The 20,098-nt window shown below is 54.2% G+C and overlaps 2 protein-coding genes across 3 annotated transcripts; both read left to right on the forward strand.

Moving 5' to 3' along the window:
• The first annotated feature begins 3,938 nt into the window (after positions 1 to 3,938).
• On the forward strand, positions 3,939 to 7,265 carry TUSC2 (tumor suppressor 2, mitochondrial calcium regulator). Its single transcript, XM_016190080.2, has 3 exons — positions 3,939 to 4,206; positions 5,845 to 5,965; positions 6,088 to 7,265. The coding sequence occupies exons 1-3, from the start codon at positions 4,061 to 4,063 to the stop codon at positions 6,151 to 6,153; spliced, it is 333 nt and encodes a 110-aa protein (XP_016045566.1). The 5' UTR covers positions 3,939 to 4,060; the 3' UTR covers positions 6,154 to 7,265.
• A 3,273-nt stretch (positions 7,266 to 10,538) lies between these two features.
• On the forward strand, positions 10,539 to 16,556 carry HYAL2 (hyaluronidase 2). 2 transcript variants are annotated; one of them, XM_060204620.1, is made up of 4 exons: positions 10,539 to 10,660; positions 12,935 to 13,917; positions 15,412 to 15,495; positions 15,857 to 16,556. In XM_060204620.1, the coding sequence occupies exons 2-4, from the start codon at positions 12,985 to 12,987 to the stop codon at positions 16,265 to 16,267; spliced, it is 1,428 nt and encodes a 475-aa protein (XP_060060603.1). In that variant the 5' UTR covers positions 10,539 to 10,660; positions 12,935 to 12,984; the 3' UTR covers positions 16,268 to 16,556. The 2 variants fall into 2 exon arrangements, with proteins under 2 accessions (XP_060060603.1, XP_060060602.1); XM_060204619.1 differs by lacking the exon at positions 10,539 to 10,660 and adding an exon at positions 11,497 to 11,943.
• The last annotated feature ends 3,542 nt before the right edge of the window (positions 16,557 to 20,098 follow it).

A 20,098-nucleotide genomic window follows, 5' to 3' on the forward strand; every position in this document is an offset into this window, starting at 1 on the left:
AGCAGCTTAAGCGCATGTGGCACAAAGCGCAAGGACCGGCTTATTGCCCCCGGCTCCCCACCTGCAGGGGAGTCACTTCACAGGTCTTTCTCTCGACCCCTCTTGTCTTCCCCTCCTCTCTCCATTTCTCTCTGTCCTATCCAACAGCAACGACATCAATAACAACAACAATAATAACTACAACAATAACAAAAGGAAATAAATTTTAAAATAAATAAATAAATTTGGAGGAGGAGGGCAGTAGCGCAGTGGGTTAAGTGCACGTGGCACAAAGTCCAAGGACCAGTGTAAGGATCCCAGTTCAAGCCCAGCCCCCAGGCTTCACCTGCAGGGGGGTCGCTTCACAAGCAATGAAGCAGGTCTGCAGGTGTCTATCCCTCCCCCTCTCTTTCCCTCCTCTCCATTTCTCTCTGTCTTATCCAACAACATCAATAGCAACAACAATAATAACTACAACAATAAAAAAAAAACAAGGGCAACAAAAGGGGAAAAAAAAAAAGTCGGGCAATAGCTCCCTCGAGAGAGCTAAGTTACTGTGCTTGAGCACTCACCGCCGCCGCTGCCACTATATGAAAGCACTGTGCACAAGGGAGCTTCACAGTGGAACAACTGGGGTTTTTCTTTGTCTCACATTCTGTCTGGGAAAAAAGGATTTTTTTCTAATTAAAAAATTTTAAATGAGGGGGGCCAGGCAGTAGCACACCAGTTAGGCGCACATGGTACAAAACACAAGGACTGATGCAGGGAATCCCAGTTTGAGCTCCTGGCTCCCCATCTGCAGGGCGGTCACTTCACAAGGGTGAAGGTCTGCAGGTGTCTCTCCTCCTCTCAATCCTATCCAACAACAAAAGCAGCAGCAACAATAACAGTAGAAGAAAAATACAGTTTAAAATGAGTACCTGGAGCTCTGGATTTACAAGCATGAGGTCCTGGGTTCAGTCCCTGGTACTGGATATGCCCGAGTACTGCTCTGGCCTCTATCTCTTATGAAATAAAGGTATACTATAGGGGGTCGGGCGGTAGCACAGCGGGCTAAGCACAAGTGGCGTGAAGTGCAAAGACCGGCGTAAGGTTCCCGGTTTGAGCCCCCTGCTCCCCACCTGTGGGGGGGGGGGTCACTTCACAGGTGGTGAAGCAGGTCTGCAGGTGTCTATCTTTCTCCCTCTCTGTATTCCTCTCCTCTCCCATTTCTCTGTCCTATCTAACAACAACAATAAACCAAGGGCAACAAAAGGGGGAAAAGAGATTAAAAAAAAAAAAAGTATACTATATATCCATATATAGATAATTTTGCCCCAAATCAGTTTATTGAGGAAATAATTTACAAGACTTGTCAGGGAGCTGGCTGGTGGCGCACCTGGTAGAGCACATGTGTTACCATGCACAAGGACCTTGTTAAGCCCCTGGTCTCCACTGCAGGTGTGTGTCTCCTCTCCATCTCCCCTACTTTCTCAATATGTTGTCATTAAAAAAGTCATAGGAGGGGGGCTGGGTGGGGGCGCAGCAGGTTAGTGTAAAGACCCCAGTTTGAGCCCCTGGCTCCTCACCTGCAGGGGGCTGGCCTCACAGGTGTGAAGCAGATCTGTAGGTCTCTCCCCCCCTGTCTTCCCCTCAATTTCTCTCTGTCCTATCCAACAACAACGATAAACAAGGGCAACAAAAGGGGAAAAAATAGCCTCCAGGAGCAGTGGATTCATAGTGCAGGCACAGAGTCCCAGCAATAACCCTGGAGGCAAAAAAAAAAAAAAAGTCACAAGAGTACAGTTGCACATTGCCCCATGGTAGTTGTCAGCATACGTCACTCACCACCAGAGTGTCATCTCCCTCTATGGGGCACTAGGTCCCCAAATCCTAACCTTCTCCTGCTTTCCCACTTTAAGTTCTTGGCTTTGATGAAGTAGAGCAGTTTTCTTTTTTTTTTTTTTTTTATTGTTGTAGTTATTGTTGTTGTCGTCGTTGTTGGATAGGACAGAGAGAAACGGAGAGAGGAGGGGGAAGACAGAGAGGGGGAGAGAAAGACAGACACCTGCAGACCTGCTTCACCGCCTGTGAAGAGACTCCCTTGCAGGTGGGGAGCCGGGGTTCGAGCCGGGATCCTTATGCCGGTCCTTGTGCTTTGCGCCACCTGCGCTTAACCCGCTGCGCTACAGCCCGACTCCCCGCAGTTTTCTTTTAATGTCTCACCTATATTTTCCTTTCTTTAAGTCCCACCTGAGTGAAATCATCTGATATTCATCCATTTACAATACAGAATATTTTCAGAAGAATTCATATCCTTTGTTTTGTTGATTTTATTGTAATGAAAGAGAGAGAGAAACCAAAGCACTGCAGGTGGGGAGCCAGGGCCTCAAGCCAGGTATCTTGCGCCAGTCCTTATGCTTTGTACTGTGCACTCAACCCAGTGCACCACCGCCCAGCCCCCTTAAGTATATATTTTTATTATTTATTTTCCCTTTTGTTGCCCTTGGTGTTTCAATTATTGTTGTTGTTGTTGTTAATGTCGTTGTTGGATAGGGATAGGACAGAGAAATGGAGAGAGGAGGGGAAGACATAGGGGGAGAGAAAGACACCTATAGACCTGTTTCACTGACTGTGAAGCGACTCCCCTGCAGGTGGGGAGCCGGGGGCTCGAACTGGGATCCTTAACCGGCCCTTGACCTTTGCGCCACCTGCACTTAACCCACTATGCTACCGCCCGACTCCCTTAGGTATATTTTCTAAGACATTTGGGCAACTTAATTTTTCTTAGGTTCACATTTCTCATCACTGGTGCTTTGGGACTTCACAATACCAGGGATGACTTTTTTTTAAGGGCTGATGTAGATAGCACAATGGTTATGTAAACAGACTGCCATGCCGGATGGAGGCTTGGAAGACCCAGGTTCAATCCCCTGCACCACCACGAGCCAGAGCTAATTAGTGCTCTGGTTTAAAAAAAAAAAAAAAAAAAAAAAAAGATTTTATTAATACAAGATAGGGTAGGGAGGGAAAGCAAAAAAGAAGTACCAGGGGGCCAGGCTATAGTGCAGCGCATTAAGCGCACATGGTGCGAAAGGCAGGGACCGGCGTGAGGATCCCGGTTCGAGCCCCCGGCTCCCCACCTGCAGGGGGGTCGCTTCACAGGCGGTGAAGCAGGTCTGCGGGTGTCTCTCTCTCCTCCTCTCTCCATTTCTCTCTGTCTTATCCAACAACAGCAATAACAACAAAGGCAACACAAATGGAAAAAAAAAAAAAAAAAGGGTCTCCAAGAACAATGGATTCTGGCACCGAGCCCGTGATAACCCCGGAGGCAAAAAACAAACACAAAAACAAGCCAGAACATCACTCTGGCACATGGGATGCCAGGGATTGAGCTGGAGACCTTTGTTCCCAAGCTCGGGGCCCTGCTCGCCACCCTCCCTGACCCCCTCCAGGGGTGACTGTTAGAGACAGAGAGACAGACAGACAGACAGAAAGGCAGAAGAGAGAGTGTGCGCAACAGGCCGCAGCGCCGTCGCTTCCTCTGATGCCGCGGGGGCCTGGCGCGACCCTGCAAACAGCGCGCTCTCCCCGTGCGCTACTCCGCCGAGCCGGTGCACTGTATGCACTTGCGACACTGGTCCCCGAAACAGACTAGAACAAAGTCCGAAGGCATCGCGGGCGTCTGGGGTAAAAGCAGCCGGGCGGCCCCGACGGGTGTCACCTCCGGTGGCGGGTACGTCGCAGTCGGGCTGCGAGCCAGGGGGCAAGGAAGACTCCGCAAACTGCTTCCGGGTCGCTGAAGCCTCCGCGGGGAGAGAGCGGAGCGCGGGGCTCCGACATCTCTCGTTGCATGCTGGGATGCCTGGCGCCTGAGGGCTACTATTGGTCCTACCTTGAGGATTGACGAGAGAAGCAGCCAATCAGAGGGGCAGCATGCGGCCACAGGCGGAAGCGGAAGTGATGTTTCCGTGGAGACAGCTGTGCCTGCGAAAGGCGGCGGCTGCAGCTGCGAGCGAAGGCCGAGACGGAGCATGGCGGCGCCCTCTGCCCCGTGAGAGTGCGGTGACTGCTGGGCGCGCCATGCGCCGGCGGCCCTGACATGGGCGCCAGCGGCTCCAAAGCTCGGGGCCTGTGGCCCTTCGCTTCGGCCACGGGGGGCGGCGGGTCGGAGGCGGCGGTCACCGAGCAAGCCTTGGTACGGCCGCGAGGTCGAGTCGTGCCTCAGTTCGTATTCACGCGCCGCGGGTAAGGGCGCGGGTCCCCCACCCTAGGGAGAACCGAGGGTGGCCAGTGTCTGGCGGGGGAGTCCGCCACCGGAGCCCGCTACACCGGGGCCCCCACAGGAGCAAGAGGAGGGGCGGATGCCACGCAGCGGGTTCCCGGTGGTTTGGCTGCTCTTCCTGTCTCCCTGGGGCGAGAGGTTTGCCCCCGCGTAGGTCAAAGCCGAAAGAGGCCCTCCCGAGACTTCAGGACCTGCTAGTTAGACGCCTACGGCCCCCCCCCCCCCCCCAGTCCTCCTCTTCTTCCGAGGGAAGAAAGGTTCTCGCCGTAATGTGTCTGGGTGTCTGAGGGGAATGGCCCACACAGCAGGGCTGGGTAAAAAGACCGGAATCCAGCTGTGTTCTCCAGAGCTTCGGCCCCGGCCGCCGCCTCCTCCCCCCCAAGTAACTGACTGACAGGAGCTCCAGGTTGACCCGAGCTTGGTGGGCCCGGGGGTCTGGCACTCTGAGTGATGCTGGAGATTTGGTTGCGGACGTCAGGGAGACCTGGTCGTGGCCTGAGACGGATGCGGAGGTCGCAGGTTTGCTCCAGCTCAAGCCTCTGCTGTCTCGGACTCTGACCCTAGGCCAACAGTGATAACAACATGCCCAGACCACCATCGGTCCCCGTAGAAATCTGAGTAAAGGAAAGGGCCTGGAGGGCGGCGGTCGACAGCATGATGTTCTGCAAGGAGACTCCTGCCTGAGGCTCCAGAGTCCCAGGTTCAAGCCCCTGCATCATCATAAGCCAGAGCTGAGCAGTGCTCTGGTAAACAAAAACAAACATGTATGCTTAATATTTACGAATTCTCCCTTTTGTTGCCCTTGTTGTTTTTCATTGTTGTTTCAGTTGTTATTGATGTCGACTTTGTTGGATAGGACAGAGAAAAATAGAGGAGGGGAAGACAGACAGGGGGAGAGAAAGACAGACGCCTGCAGACCTGCTTCACCGCCTGTGAAGCGACTCCCTGCAGGTGGGGAGCCGGGGGCTCGAACCGGGATCCTTATGCCGGTCCTTGTGCTTTGTGCCACATGCACTTAACCCACTGCGCTACCACCCAACTCATATATATATATATATATATATATATATATACATATATATATATATGTATATATATATATATTTGTGTTTTTTGTTTTTTAAAAAAAGGGGCCCCTGGTATTGGAGTGACTGCTTGTGCTGGAGAAATTAGTAATGGTGGGAGGCCAGGTGGTGGTGCACCTGGATGAGCACACATGTTACAGTGTGCAAGGACCCGGGTTCGAGTCCCCACCTACAGGGAGGAAGCTTCACGAGTGGTGAAGCAGTGCTGCAGGTGTCTCTCTGTCTCCCCCCTCCCTCTCGATTTCTGGCTGTCTCTAATAAATAAAGATAAAAAAATAGTAATGGGAATTAATCTTCTAGTCTTAGACGCCTGGACAGTGCCCTCTGCATGGCCTCTCTTAGATTCTGACTAGCACTGGCTACTGCCCCACACCACCCCCGCTTCCGAGCAAACCCCAGGCCCTCAGCAGGGTTGTCTCTAGAGTGGTTCCTTTTTGTTTTAGGGTGGGTATACTCACATAGGGCTTGTGGTATTTGAGGTTCCAGCCCAACCTGTCCTCTTCTCCCTCTACACAGCTCCATGTTCTATGACGAGGACGGAGATCTGGCTCACGAGTTCTATGAGGAGACAATCGTCACCAAGAATGGGCAGAAGCGGGCCAAGCTGAGGCGGGTGCATAAGAACTTGATTCCTCAGGTGAGGCGCTGGCCTCTGTTGAGTGTGTATACTCAGATGGGGCTCTGCCTTCAGTTTTGGGGGGGAGGTTGGAGGAGCAGGGACCCCAAGCTGACGCTTACTGGCTTCTGTTTCCATGGCAGGGTATCGTGAAGTTGGACCACCCCCGCATCCACGTGGATTTCCCTGTGATTCTCTATGAGCTATGAGCCTGGGGGATGGCAGGCATAACTCCCCCGCCCCGACAAGAGACCCCCAGGAACCTAGGCTGGGGCCACAATCCTGAACAAACTCCACGGCCTGAAACCTTCAGCTCTGAGCAGGACAGGCCTGCAGGATAGGTTGGGTGTTGGTTTGTGCGTGGACAGAGCGGTGACTGGTGGCAGGCCAGGGCTAACGATGGAGTTACCAGCCCACCTTCCCCAGCAGTCCCCATAAGGAGCTTGGCAGGGCATACGCTGGTCAGGAGTGGCTGGTTGCTGTGCCATTGCCTGGCCTGCTTTCTTCCAGACTTGCCTGGGGCCCAGCCCTGCTAGGGCTACAGCACTTTACATGCAAGGTCTGCCTTCTTCCAGCCCCTGGGCTGTGGGAGCTTCCTCTCCCCTGCTTTCCTTAACCCTGTCAGAACGTTTCAGCCGTTTGCTACCTCGATTCTGCCTGTGTAGGACAGAGGTTGGGGGCAGTGCAAGCCTGATTCTTCCTGCCTACCTGCTCATCTGTTCCCACCCCTGAGATGGATAGATAGTTTGCTGGCTGTTAATAGGAGTGGGCACAGGTACAGAAGACTTCTCCCTCCACCGCCTGCTGGGCAGTTTCTGCCCCACTGCAGCTTGTGCTCTCGCACCCCCACCCAGGTGAGAGGGACTAGGATGGCGTCGGGAAGGGCTGTGGATGCTGTGTGAAGGCAGTCCCCCCACCCACCTCCTCTTAATCCCTCTGCACTGGCTCCCTCCATCCTGTTGGGACCAGATGATCTACTTCCCCGTGGTAAGGGACTGGTGCCGGTAATTCTGAGGAGCTCCCCACCTCTCCCCCCTACACTAGCCTCACCCTTTAAGGATCAGTTAAGGGAAGGTACTGGAGCCCCTGGGTAGGGACACGAAGAGAAAAACCTTAAAAGGAACACTTAAAATGTGAAAGTTTGTAAATAGTCTAGGCCGTGATGTGGGGGCAGAGTCTGACTTTTCTTTCAATTCCTTATTGTGTAAGCTCCGTGCTTCAAGAATGGGAAATGGCTCGGGGAGGATAGCCCCCCAACATAGGAAGGCTGTTACGTTATTTGTTCAATTTCAATAAAATTCTTTGTAGACCCTGCATACAAGAGTGACATCCTGGGGGAGTCAGGCGGGTAGTGCAGAGGGTTAAATGCACGTGGCGCAAAGCGCAAGGACTGGCGTTAAGGATCCGGGTTCAAGCCCCTGGCTCCCCACCTGCAGGGGAGTCGCTTCACAGGCAGTGAAGCAGGTCTGCAGGTGTCTGTCTTTCTCTCCCCCTCTCTCTGTCTTCCCCATCTCTTTCCATTCCTCTCTGTCCTATCTAACAATGATGACATCAATAGCAACAACAATAATAAAAAAAAAAACAAGGACAACAAAAGGGAAAATAAGTAAATTAAAATTAAAAAAAAAAGTGACATCCTCTGGGACTATGACACCAACATCTGGACCACCACCTGGGTGAACTCTGTAGGCCTGGGCCCAAAACTAGCTGAACCCTGTCTCCATCAAGGCCCAGGCTTACAGAGCAGGAGTAAGACCAGTCATCCCAGCTGTGACCAGCAGGTGGTGGTGTATTCACATGGGTCGCGCTGGAAGCTTCCTTCAGAATGAATGTCACACCTATTTGTCTATAGTTTTCTTTTGTTGTTGTTTTGCTACCAGGGTTATTGCTGGGCCTTGATGCTGGCACTATGAATCCAGGAATCCACTGCTCCTGGTGGCCATTTTTCCTTTTTTTTTTTTTTCTAAGTAGGACAGAAATTGAGAGGGATGGGGGATGGAGAAAGACAGGAGGCTGGGTGGTTGAGCACATGTGTGTTTACAATGCACAAGGACCCAGGTTCAAGCCCCCAGTCCCCACCAGCAGGGGGAAAGCTTGGCAAGTGATGAAGCAGGGCTGCAGGTATCTCTGTCTCCCTCTCTTGTTTTCTTTCCTCTTTGTTTCTGGCTGTCTATCCAATTAAAAAAATTTTTAATAGAATTTTTTTTTTAAGGAGAGAAAGATAAACACCTGTGGACAATGCTTCATGACTTGTGGATCGGCCCCCTACAGGTGGGGAGCTGGAGCTCAAACTCGGGTCCTTGAACATGGTAATGCATGTTCTCAGCTGGGCTCGCTACTGCTCAGCTCCATCTTCCAAAGAATACAAGGCCTGGAATTGGAGGACTTCCAGCGCTTCTGTATACTTTGGCCCCACCTGCCTGCTCTGAAGTGAAGAATGTGACCTCCAGTCCTGCCCCCACTAGTACCAGCTGATCTCACATGTGTCACAGTCAAAGTCCATGGGCTCCCTAAGTCCAACCTTAGGTGGATAAACACCACTGAAATGCTACCATGCTCTTGACCTGCCTCCGGGCTCTGCAGCTGTAACCCACCTGCCATCTCCCAGGTCTCCTGGGAGACACCACCCACCCAGAAAGTGGACTTGGATTTCTTCCACAGTAGTCAACGCTCAGCTACCCAATATTTTCTTTCCCTGTTTTCCCGTCTCTGTACCTGCACTCTCCACCACCACCCTCAGCCCTCTCCCCCCAGACATTTGCCTCTGCTTCTCAGGGCCTGCTGGTTCTCTTGCTGGTGTCAGACCCAACTCCCAACTAGAAGGCAATCTAGGGACATGGACTCTTGGATCTGGGAAATTTGCCTGCCAGTCCTTCGAAGGCTTCAATTTGTTGAGTTCAGAACAGGCCCATCACTTGTAGCCTGGGCTTGAAGTTCTGGGCGGCATCTTCTTATTTCCCTGATAAGATGTGAAGCATAAGCCCCGTCCCCTTCCACTGCCCCCCCCACCCCCGTTGGCTGTCCCAGGGAAACAGTCTCCCATGCTAGTTTGCATCCCATCTCCTGATGTCACACCATAGGGGACTCCCTGTGCTGGACCTGCCCCAGATGACCCCAAAGCTGGGAACAATGGGGGTCAGGACAGTGTTTCCCTACACCCTCCCTGCTGGGCTGTGCTCACTTCCTTCCTGCTGACTGCCTGAGGAAGTTCCTTGCACTGGACAGTCTGGCTTGGCCTTTGTTTCCCCGGGGACCCCACCCTTGGCGTTTTTAAGGCTTGTGTCCCTTGTGGAGCCAGCATGTTGGTACAGGAACACCATCCTCCTATCCCTCCTTGGAGTCCTTAGTTCTCCCACATAGTCAACGACTGCTACCTCTCCAGATTCAAAGGAGGTCTCGAAACTTTACATCAGGCTCAACCTGACGCTGTTGACTGGCTACGGAAGAAGGGCAAACGCTAGAAGAAGAAGGGGCAAACCTCAGGGTATATGCCCAGCTCTCCTGGTACCCCAGTCTTACAGTGCCATTTGTTAAAGAGAGACCCTGGGCATCAGAGATGGACCAGTAGGCTGCTGAGTGTAAGCTCTGACTGAAAAGGAGTTGTGGGCTACCACCAGCACCAGGGCCAGTGTGAAGGTGGGGCCCAGGTCTGCCCACATGCTTGGGAGCTGAAGGAAGACTGTCACCTGCTAGACACCAGCTCGCTCACGAACTAGGGAGTAACAGAGTAAGTTAGTTTAGAGAAGCCTGAGGTGGCAACTGCAAAGCCATCCACACTCCCAAAGCCTCTACAACCATTGAGAAAAGGAGGCTGACATCCTCATCCTAGATGCGCCCTCTGGGACCCTGTGGCAGTCCTTGGGGCCAGCCAAATGATGGGCACCTCCTTCTTCACACATGTTGCAAGAGGCTGTTCAGTGGCTCAGTCAGCAATGTAGGTAGAGCCTTCCCAGGCCTGTCCAAACCCCCACCCCATACAGTCACACACATCAACACTTTGTCCACTCTTGTCACACTCAGGACACTTCCGCTCTCAGTGGGAAAACAAAAAAAAAAATTGACTCAGCTCCTGGAAGTCCCCTACCTCCTACCCCGACCAACTCCTAGGCTCATTTCTTTCTTAACCACCTGTCATGGGGAACCTTAAGTAACTTTCCAACTCCCAAGAAACTTTCAAGATTTGTTTTTTGGGGGGGAGGTCAGAGCTCCCCTCTGGCATATGTTGTGCCAGGGATCAAACCTGGGCCCTCACACCCAGGTCCTGTGCTATTCTGCTGAGTCACCTCTGCCAATTACCATGGTGGGGCCTCGCCTCTCACTAGGGGAGGAAGGCTAGGGAGCGGAGCTATTAACTACAGGCCTGGGGGAGGCTGGCACCTGAGCCAATGCCTACAGCCTTCCTGTCACCTGGCGAAGCTCAGGGCCTGGGCCTGGGGCCGGGGCAGCCAGCCAGTAGGGTAGGATGGAGGGAAACAGGGTCAAGGGGGTCCCCTCCCCCGCACCAGCTCCAAGCCTTTTCCTCTCGGAGGGGTAGCAGGAAGTGAGGAGAAAGGGTTGGGGTGGGAGGCCGGAGCCAGTGGGAGGGGATGGGGTTTATCAAGTCTCCGCAGGCTGCCCATAGGGCAGCAGCTGGTATAAATAGCTTGGCTGGACAGATTGGCCCCCAAGCCAAAGCAAGAGGCCCACACAACCTACGGCCCGCGGACCCCCACACAGGTGAGCCTGGCGCTGACTTCCACCCTCTAACCTGGGACAGCTCTCCAACCTGCCCCACTGGCTGGCTGCCTTTCCCGCCCACCCCGGGCAGGCCAAGGACTGGTGGGCCCTGCCAAGTTAGGGCTGACAGGAAGGCTGTCGGAACGTCTCCCCACGCCTTCGTTTCCTTGGGAGGAGGAGAGATTGTAAATGCTCCCTTTCTCTTCTCCTTCTTCCTCTCCTCCTTCTCCTTCTTCTCCTTCTCCTTCTTCTCTCTCTCTTTCTCTCTCTCTCTCTCGGCTGGAAATGAGGTGTCAGTGCAGAGCGTGGCTGTCCGGGGAGCCGAACCCCGCACGGAGGAGGAGTGGGTCTCCCTCCCATTTGGCTCCAGGCCTGGTCCCCCCAGGGACAGTGAGGGGTTGCAGGGCGCAGTCTCCGCACCCAGCGAGGAGTTTTTGCAAGAGCAGCATTTCTCTCCCACCCCCAAGTCGAAAGGAAGCCCCGGGGACTCCCAGGGCCCCCTGCCCCGGACCAGGCTAGAGGGGACGGGAGTGATTCGCCCCGAACGCAGCTCGGTGCCCGGCGGCACCCCCTACACACACACCCCGGGCTGCCCCGGAGCTTGTTACCAGGACAACTGCGGCCTCTGTGGGCCCCAGGGCTTAGGGGCGGGTCCGGGTCCCTTCCAACCCCCCAGTCTGCCCGGGGGGCGGGGACTACATCGCGATTAGGGTTTGGGGGCGGGGGGGGGCACTCCATTCCAGGCTCAGGCCACCGTCTCTCCTTGCACTCAAAGGGGCTCCAGGCCTGGGGTCTACACTGGGCTGCAGAGTCACTTCCGCCCCTTCCCCCGGCCAAGGCCTAGCCCCTCCTCTCGGCGGGATGGCGGAGCGCCCCTCTTACCCTCCCCGCACGCGGCCCCTTTAAGGGGCGGGCAGGACTCCACCACCGCGCCTCGCCGCGGGGAGGGGGGCGACACTCGCAGCCGAGACGCCCGAAGGCCCCGCCCGGGGGCAGTGGGCGAGGGGCTCCCGGGAAACCAAGACCCTCGGCGGAGGAGCCCGGGCCCTCGGACCCGTCGCCGTGCCGGCGGCTTGCGGGCCGGGCGCACCTCCCCGCCCCGGCTCGGGTCCCCCCCCAGCGGCCCGCCTCCGCGCTGCGTTCGTGAAGGGCCCGCGGCCGGGGCGGAGCCTGCGGAGGCGCCCAGCCGGGATGCGCCGGGGCGAGCGGCCGGACGGGCCTGGCCGGGCCGAGCGCGGGATGGCGGCGGCCACAGCGCGGCTCCCGGCGGCGCCCGGAGCGAGGTGAGGGCGGGCCGTGCGAGCCTGGCGGCCCCCGCGGCGGCGCCCCGAGGCCCCGCTCGCCCGCGGGCCCCACGTGGGGCGGGGGGGCGGGGCCCCGCACAAAGGCCGGCGGAGCGAGTGCGCGCTCCCGGGGACCGGCGGGCGGCCGTGCAGACGAGGGTCGGTGCGCGCGCGCCTCCGGGGGTTCCCACCGCCCTTTGTCCCCCTGGGACCTCGGTCTGTCTGTGGAGAGCGCGGGCGGGACCCCCAAGTGCCGATAGCCTCAGTCCCCCTTCTCCGGGACCGTGCTACTTCGATAGCGGCATTGTGGCTGGGCTCCTGGGTGAGCCGCAGCCTGAACTCTGCTCCGCCTTAGCCTGATGCTGCCTCTTCTCGGGCGGGAGGGAGCGATCGTAATGGTCAGGCAAAGAGACTGTCTTGCCTGAGGCTCCAGAGTCCCAGGTTCAGTGCCTTGCACCACCATAAGCCAGAGCCGAGCAGTGCTCTGAAAAAGGGGTGTGTGTGGGTGTGGGGGGAGTCTTTTCTGTGGACCAAGAGCTCTGTACTGGGTGGCGTGGGCCTTGGGTTCAAGGCTCTCTGAAGCCATGTGCAGCCACTTGTGTATTTCTTGGCAGCCAGTGCGGAGCCCAATAAATTCGGTTTTTGTTTTATTTTTTAAAAGAATGTATATGTTTATTTATGAGGAAGAGAGAGAAAAAAAACGGACATCATTCTGGTACATGTGCTGCCAGGACCTCGTGATTGAAAAATCCAATGCTTTATCCACTGCTCCACCTCCCAGACCACAATCCCTTGAATTCTCAGCGGGGACAGAGATCTCTCACCAGCCGTAGACTAACTGCTCCAGGAAGGAGTACTTTGCCTGGGCATCTGGGCTGCCCCTCAGTGACCTGTGGTTTCTCAGCTGTTGTAGAGGCTTTGGGAGTGTGGATGGCTTTGCAGTTGCCACCTCAGGCTTCTCTAAACTAACTTACTCTTTTACTCTCCCTAGTTCCTGAGCTGGTGTCTAGCAGGTGACCAGTCTTCCTTCAGCTCCCAAGCATGTGGGCAGACCTGGGCCCCACCTTCACACTGGCCCTGGTGCTGGTGGTAGCTTGGGCCTCAGAACTCAAGCCCACAACTCCACCCATCTTCACAAACCGGCCATTCGTGGTAGCATGGGACGTGCCCACGCAGGACTGTGGCCCACGACACAAGGTGCCACTGAATGAGACCCTACAGGTCTTTGATGTGCGGGCCTCACCTAACGAGGGTTTTGTGAACCAGAACATCACCATCTTCTACCGTGACCGTCTGGGCCTGTATCCACACTTCAATGCAGTGGGGAAGTCCATACATGGTGGTGTCCCCCAGAATGGAAGCCTCTGGGCGCACCTGAAGATGCTACAGGAACACGTGGAGCACTACATCCGCACGCAGGAGCCGGCCGGGCTGGCAGTCATTGACTGGGAGGACTGGCGGCCCGTGTGGTTGCGCAACTGGCAGGACAAGGACGTGTACCGCCGGTCATCACGCCAGCTGGTGGCCAGCCGCCACCCTAACTGGTCATCAGAATCGCACAATGTAGACAAGCAAGCACAGTTAGAGTTCGAGTTTGCTGCCCGGCAGTTTATGCTGGAGACGCTGCGCTTTGTCAAGGCGGTGCGGCCTCGGCATCTCTGGGGCTTCTACCTCTTTCCTGACTGCTACAACCACGATTATGTGCAGAACTGGGAGAGCTACACGGGCCGCTGCCCTGATGTTGAGGTCTCCCGGAACGACCTGCTGTCCTGGCTGTGGGCTGAGAGCACGGCGCTCTTCCCCTCGGTCTACCTGGACGAGATACTGGCTTCTTCTGCCCAGGGCCGAAACTTCGTTAGCTTCCGCATTCAGGAGGCTCTCCGCGTGGCGAACATTCATCATGCCAACCATGCACTTCCAGTCTATGTCTTCACAAGACCCAGCTATAGCCGCAAGCTCACGGAGCTCAGTGAGGTATGTGCCTCCCAGGGGCCCTTGACTGCTTTGTGGGTGCCTCAGGACATCCCACCTTGTAGTTTACCAGCTACTTACATTCTCACACATACTTTTTTTTAAAAAAAAAACATTTTATTTACTTACTTGGATAGAGACAGAAATCAAGAGGGAAAGAGGAGGCTGGGGAGATAGCATAATGGTTATGCAAAGAGATTCTCATTCCGTGGGCACCAGAGTCTCAGGTTGAATCCAGCACACCACCATAAGCCAGAGCTGAGCAGTGCTTTGGTGTAGAGAGAGAGAGAGAGAGAGACCAACCGGCAGCACTGCTTCACTGCGCACGCAGCTTCTCCCCTGCAGGTGGGAGCTGGGGCTTAAACCAGGTCCGTGAACACAAACATGCTCTCCCAGGTGCACCACCGCCTGGCCTCATCACTTCACTTCCTTCTCTCTGCAACCTGGTGAGGAATTGGCATCATCACCCCCTGTTTTGCAGATGAAAATTAAGGCCCACTGAGAGAGCACTCACCTGGTAGGGCCTGTGCTTGCCACAGTGGGAGATGGCACAGGGGGGAGCTCGGTGATTAAATGTGTTTTTTAACCAGAGCACTGCCTACCTCTGCCACCCACCACTTAATAGTGGTACAGGGCACTGAACCTGGGACCTCATGCCTCACGCCTAGAAGATAAAACCAAATATTAAAGAAAGAAAGAAAACAGGTGGGGGAGATAGTATAATGGTTATGCAGTAAGACTGTCATGCCTGAGGTTCCCAAGTCCCAAGTTCAATCCCTAGCCCCACCATAAGCCAGAACTGAGCAGTGCTCTGGTGAGGGAAGGAAGGAAGGAAGGAAGGAAAGAAGTTGAGGCCCAAAGATGCTGAAGAATCTTCCTAACACTTCTCAGCCAACTCAGGGCAGGAATTTGGACCAAGGCATTCTGACTTTGGAGGCTATCCTAATTAGCTACATTTGAAAAGTTTCATTTCAGCGTTGGGGGTCTGGCAGAAGCATACGTGGCGCAAAATGCAAGGACCGGAATAAGGATCCTGGTTTGAGCCCCCGGCTCCCCACCTGCAGGGGAGTCGCTTCACAGGCGGTGAAGCAGGTCTGCAGGTGTCTATCTTTCTCTCCCCCTCTCTGTCTTTCCCTCATTTCTCCATTTCTCTGTCTTATCCAACAACAACATCAATGGCAACAATAACAATAATAATAACAAGGGCAACAAAATGAGGGGGAAAAAAATGGCCTCCAGGAGCAATGGATTCATGGTGCAGGCATGGAGCCCCAGCGATAATCCAGGAGGAACAAAAAAACAAACAAACAAACAAAAAAAAGAAAGAAAGAAAAAAGAAAAGTTTCAGCATTTGGAGAAAGTGAAATAGTCTTTGCCTGTGGGTGAAAGGAGACTGACTGCTTCTGGGCCAGCATGTGGGAACAGGCTGGGCCCCCCGTATGCCTGTCCTCAGCCTGTGGTCTCGGTCTCTCCCCCCAACGTCCTCTTCCTTCACAGATGGATCTCATCTCCACCATTGGCGAGAGTGCAGCTCTGGGTGCAGCTGGTGTCATCCTCTGGGGCGACGCAGTGTACACCACTGTAAGTAAGACCCACCCCGTCTACTGGAAGTGAGTTTGCAGAGCCTAGCAGAGAGTCTGGGCCTTGGGCTGCTCAAGTCAGGGTGGGCACATAGTTCTCTTGTCTGTCTCCAGCTCAGGGTATCCCTGGACTTCCTAGGGAAGACAGGACCCTACTCACAGGAAAGGCACAGAACAGCTGTTGAGTTCCACCCTTCCCCCCATCTCTGCTGGACTCGGCCTCTTCCCCACCCCCTTCTCAGCAAGCGCGGTAACAGTGAGGGCTCGGGTACAGGTGTGTGCGTGCAGTGTTAAGAGCTTGGACTTCCATTTGGGCCTGTGGATTGAGGCAGCTGACCTTGACCCCTGATCTCTACCCCCAGGAAACCTGCCAGCATCTCAAGGATTACCTGACACGACAGTTGATCCCCTACGTGGTCAATGTCTCCTGGGCTGCCCAGTATTGCAGCCTGAACCAGTGCGAAGGCCACGGACGTTGCGTGCGCCGAGACGCCAATGCCAATACCTTCCTACACCTCAGTGCCACCAGCTTCCGCTTAGTGCCTGGCCAAGCACCTGGTGAGCCCCAGCTGCATCCACAGGGGAAGCTCACCAAGGCTGACCTCGCCCACCTACAGACACACTTTCGCTGCCAGTGCTACCTCGGCTGGGGCGGTGAGCATTGTCAGTTGGACCACAGGCAGGCGGCTGGGGCTGCTGGCAGCATCTGGACTGAGCCCCACCTCCCCGGCTTGCTTGCTCTAGTGACCCTGACCTTCACCTGGACTTGGTAGGGGGTTTCTCACTCTGCCAAGCATGTAGCAGCTTGTCACGCGTGGACAGACTGAATTGGGAGGGGGCAGAGTCCCTGGGATGCCCAGTGGCAGTGTCCATATCTGCTCATCCCCCTGTTCTAAGGGGGAGGGGAAGCCATCTTCTCGCCCTGGAAAGAGAGAGAAGGGGCACAACTGGGCCAGGGGAGGTATCTGACCTTACGCCCCTGCTCTCCCCACTCCCCAGTAGCTTATTATTATTGTTGTTGTTATTTTGGGGTCTCTTTTGTAAATTAAATATAAAACTACCGTTGCTATGTCTAGACTGTCTGCACCTGGATCAGAGACACGTGAGAGAACCAGTGTCTTTCACAAGACTGGAGCTCAATTCTGCCTCTGACACTCTTGTTGGGGACTTTTCATGTGTAAAATGTTGTCACTGAAACCTGGAGGCCCAGAGCTGTCCATCCTGCAGCCGCGTCTCTGACACAGCGGTCACCGTACCATCACAGTACCAGGAACCTTGCTTTCTCCATGTTGACTGGAAAGGATCATCTTGATTGGTTGGTTGATCACCTAAACTTGGGTGAGGGGGAGACTCATGATGCTTCTACCTGCCCTTGTTTATATATTTTATTCTGTTGATTCTTTTTTTTTTCTTGCCTCCAGGGTTATTGCTGGGGCTCAGTGCCTACACTACGAATCCACTGCTCCTGGAGGCTATTTTTCCCCCTTTTGTTGCCCTTGTTTTATCGTTGTTGTGGTTATTATTGTTATTGATGTCGTTGTTGTTGGATAGGACAGAGAGAAATGGAGAGAGGAGGAGAAGACAGAGGGGGAGAGAAAGATAGATACCCATGGACCTGCTTCACCACTTGTGAAGCGACTCCCCTGCAGGTGGGGAGTCAGGGGCTTGAACCGGGATCCTTACTCTGGTCCTTGCGCTTTGCACCACCACTGCGCTACCTACCACCTGACTCCCTGATTCTACTTTAATGAGAAAAATACACAGAGAAAGACCAGAGCACTGCTCAGCTCTGGTATATGGTGCTGCTGGGGATTAAACGTGGGACCTCCGAGCCTCAGGCATGGAAGGTGTTTGCATAATTATTATGCTATCTCCCCAGCCCCTGTGTGTCCTTATATACCTTGTTGGGCCACTGCCAGTCACCTTGCCTTGCCCACCCAGGGAGGAAAAGGGAGTGGATATTTGATATTCCCTGGCTGGGAAAGTAGCCAGGCCACCCTTCCTACTGTTCCCACAAGCAGGGGCGTCTCCTTCCACTCCCTGCTCCCAAGGGCAGCAAACTTTAACCGTACATACCTCCCTGCCAGGGTCAGTACTCCACGGGGTATATGGAAGGAGGCAGATGGGATTGGGACCTCTGGTCTGCTTTGTTCCCTCTGGTTTTGAAGACAGTAGTCCTGGGGGGTATCTGCCTCTCTTCTAAGTGTAGGGTAGCCCAGCAGCAAGAATTCAGGAAATGATCCTCTAGGAAGTGCTGGGCTGAGCTGGTTTTCCTCTCTATCTTTGTGTGTATGTTTGTGTGTGTGTGTTGAGTTTTGCAAGGTGAGGGGGAAACTTGTTGTGAGGAACAAATCTCGGGCAAAGGCGAGAGAAAGTTGGAACACAGTTGAGGACTTGGGGTGAGGGTAGTGCTGCAGGCAGAGGCAGGAAGTGTGCTTAGATCAGCGGCCCACCTGACTGGCGGGTGGCTCTGAGTTGGGATGCCTCAGGAAGTCATAACTAGGACCCTGCTCTCAGGATGGCGGTGTTGAGGAAGACAGGTCAGAAGCTGCTAAGTGGAAAGTGTCTCTAGAGAAGCATGTTGTAGGGCAGGGGTAGATGGTATAATGGTTATGCAAAGAGACTCATGCTCTAAAAGTCCCAGGTTCAATCCTCTGCTCCTCAATTAGCCAGGTTAAAGAAAGGGGTGGGGGGAGTCCGGCGGTAGCACAGCGGGTTAAGTGCACGTGGTGCAAAGAGCAAGAACTGGCATAAGGATCCCGGTTCGAGCCCCCGGCTCCCCACCTGCCGGGGAGTCCCAGTGAAGCAGGTCTGCAGGTGTCTCTCTTTCTCTCCCCCTCTCTGTCTTCCCCTCCTCTCTCCATTTCTCTCCTATCCAACAATGATGACAACAACAATAATAACCTACAACAATAAAACAACAAGGACAACAAAAGGGAATGAATAAATAAACAGAAAAAAATGTTTTTTAAAAAGGGGAGCACATGGTGTGAAGGGCATGGTCCTGTGTAAGGATCTTGGTTCAAGCCCCTGGAAGCAGGTCTGCAGGTGTCTGTCTTTCTCTCCCCCTCTCTGTCTTCCCCTCCTCTCTCTATTTCTCTCTGTCCTATCCAACAACAACAACAGCAGTAATAACAATGACAATAACAACAGCAGCAAGGGCAACAAAGTGGGAAAAAATGGCCTCCAGGAACAATGGATTTGTAGTGCAGGCACTGAGCCCCAGCGATAACCCTGGAGGCAAAAGAGAGGGAGGGAGAGAGAGAGAGAGAGAGAGAGAGAGGAGGAAGCATGTTGTAAATAAGGCACTGGTGTGATTACAGAAGTAAATCTTGGAAAAGCCATCTTCACCAAATTGCTGACAACTCTATAGTTGTGTGGCTCCCAGCTGCTGGGAGATTTGGGTATTGGTCAATAAGTTCATAGAGGATGGAGCCAACAGGAAGGGGAACACTGACCTGTCTTCCTACACCTGCAACTTCCCCTGCACAGCACAGTGCTACCCCCTCCTGTCTATAACAGCTGGTGCTCCCTCGCTATGCTTCCAGCACCCTGTAACCCTGTGTGTTTTCCCTGTGTGTAACAGGGAAAGCTGTGATCTCACACATGACTACACAGCTGTGACGTGCTCCCAGCACACCTGTAACCCTGTGTATAACAGGGAAAGCTATGCTCTCACACATGACTACACAGCTGTGACATCCTCTGCACACCTATAGACACTCAGTGACACCCCATATATAACTCTCCAGCTCACGTCCGATCCCCTGAAGGAACTGGAAGACAACCCAGGACCTGTCAGAGCTGCCCTGTGGGTGGTCTGATCCCCCACAATGGGGGGAGGTGGCTCTGGGGCAGGAAGAATCACAATGAGGGAGCACAGTGCTGCACCACAAAGCTAAACTCATCCCAGAGACATTCTGCTTGCACAAGTCCAGCAGGAGGAGGCCTGTGGCCTGTGGCCTGCACTCGGTGGGGAGGGTTCAGGCACACACCAGCTTCTTCCTGCTGTTCTGCCCCTAGGGTTTCTTCCCTATTGAGACCAGCTGAAGAGTGCTGGCTGACTAAATAAATCCTGCCAGTTGATCACTAGTTTTCTGAGGGCCAGAAGGGTAGCACAAAGTCTTTAGAAGAAGGGGCAAGGGGGCTGTTCTGATGTTCTCTCTGCTCTTAGGAGTTGTGCCAGGCTCTCTGAACCAAACGGTCACTCTGGAACACTGCTTTCAGAACAGGCTTAGTGGATACCATCTCTGGCTAGATCCTGTTCCAGTTTTTTTTTTTTTTTAAGTTTATTTAAAAAAATTATTCCCTATTGTCCTTGTTTTATTGTTGTAGTTATTGTTGTTATTGATGTTGTCGTTAGATAGGACAAAGAGAAATGGAGAGAGGCAGGAAAGACAGAGAGGGGAAGAGAAAGATAGACACCTGCAGACCTGCTTCACCACTTGTGAAGCGACTCCCCTGCAGGTGGGGAGCCAGAGGCTCGAACTGGGATCCTTATGCCGGTCCTTGCGCTTTGCGCCACCTGTGCTTAACCCGCTGTGTCACGGCCCGACTCCCCCCCCCCATTCCAGTTTTGGCTGATAAATTCCTGCTTCCCAGCC

The sequence above is a fragment of the Erinaceus europaeus genome, chromosome 12, assembly GCF_950295315.1.
Source record: "Erinaceus europaeus chromosome 12, mEriEur2.1, whole genome shotgun sequence".
NCBI lineage: Eukaryota > Metazoa > Chordata > Mammalia > Eulipotyphla > Erinaceidae > Erinaceus > Erinaceus europaeus.

Excerpts from the sequence above, each read along its gene's own strand:
- HYAL2 (XM_060204620.1), top strand. The coding sequence starts at position 12,985 with ATGTGGGCAGACCTGGGCCCCACCTTCACACTGGCCCTGGTGCTGGTG. Across the intron at positions 13,918-15,411 it reads AGCTCACGGAGCTCAGTGAG|ATGGATCTCATCTCCACCAT; the intron begins GTATGTGCCTCC and ends CTTCCTTCACAG. Across the intron at positions 15,496-15,856 it reads GCGACGCAGTGTACACCACT|GAAACCTGCCAGCATCTCAA; the intron begins GTAAGTAAGACC and ends CTCTACCCCCAG.
- TUSC2 (XM_016190080.2), top strand. The coding sequence starts at position 4,061 with ATGGGCGCCAGCGGCTCCAAAGCTCGGGGCCTGTGGCCCTTCGCTTCG. Across the intron at positions 4,207-5,844 it reads TTCGTATTCACGCGCCGCGG|CTCCATGTTCTATGACGAGG; the intron begins GTAAGGGCGCGG and ends CCCTCTACACAG. Across the intron at positions 5,966-6,087 it reads ATAAGAACTTGATTCCTCAG|GGTATCGTGAAGTTGGACCA; the intron begins GTGAGGCGCTGG and ends TTTCCATGGCAG.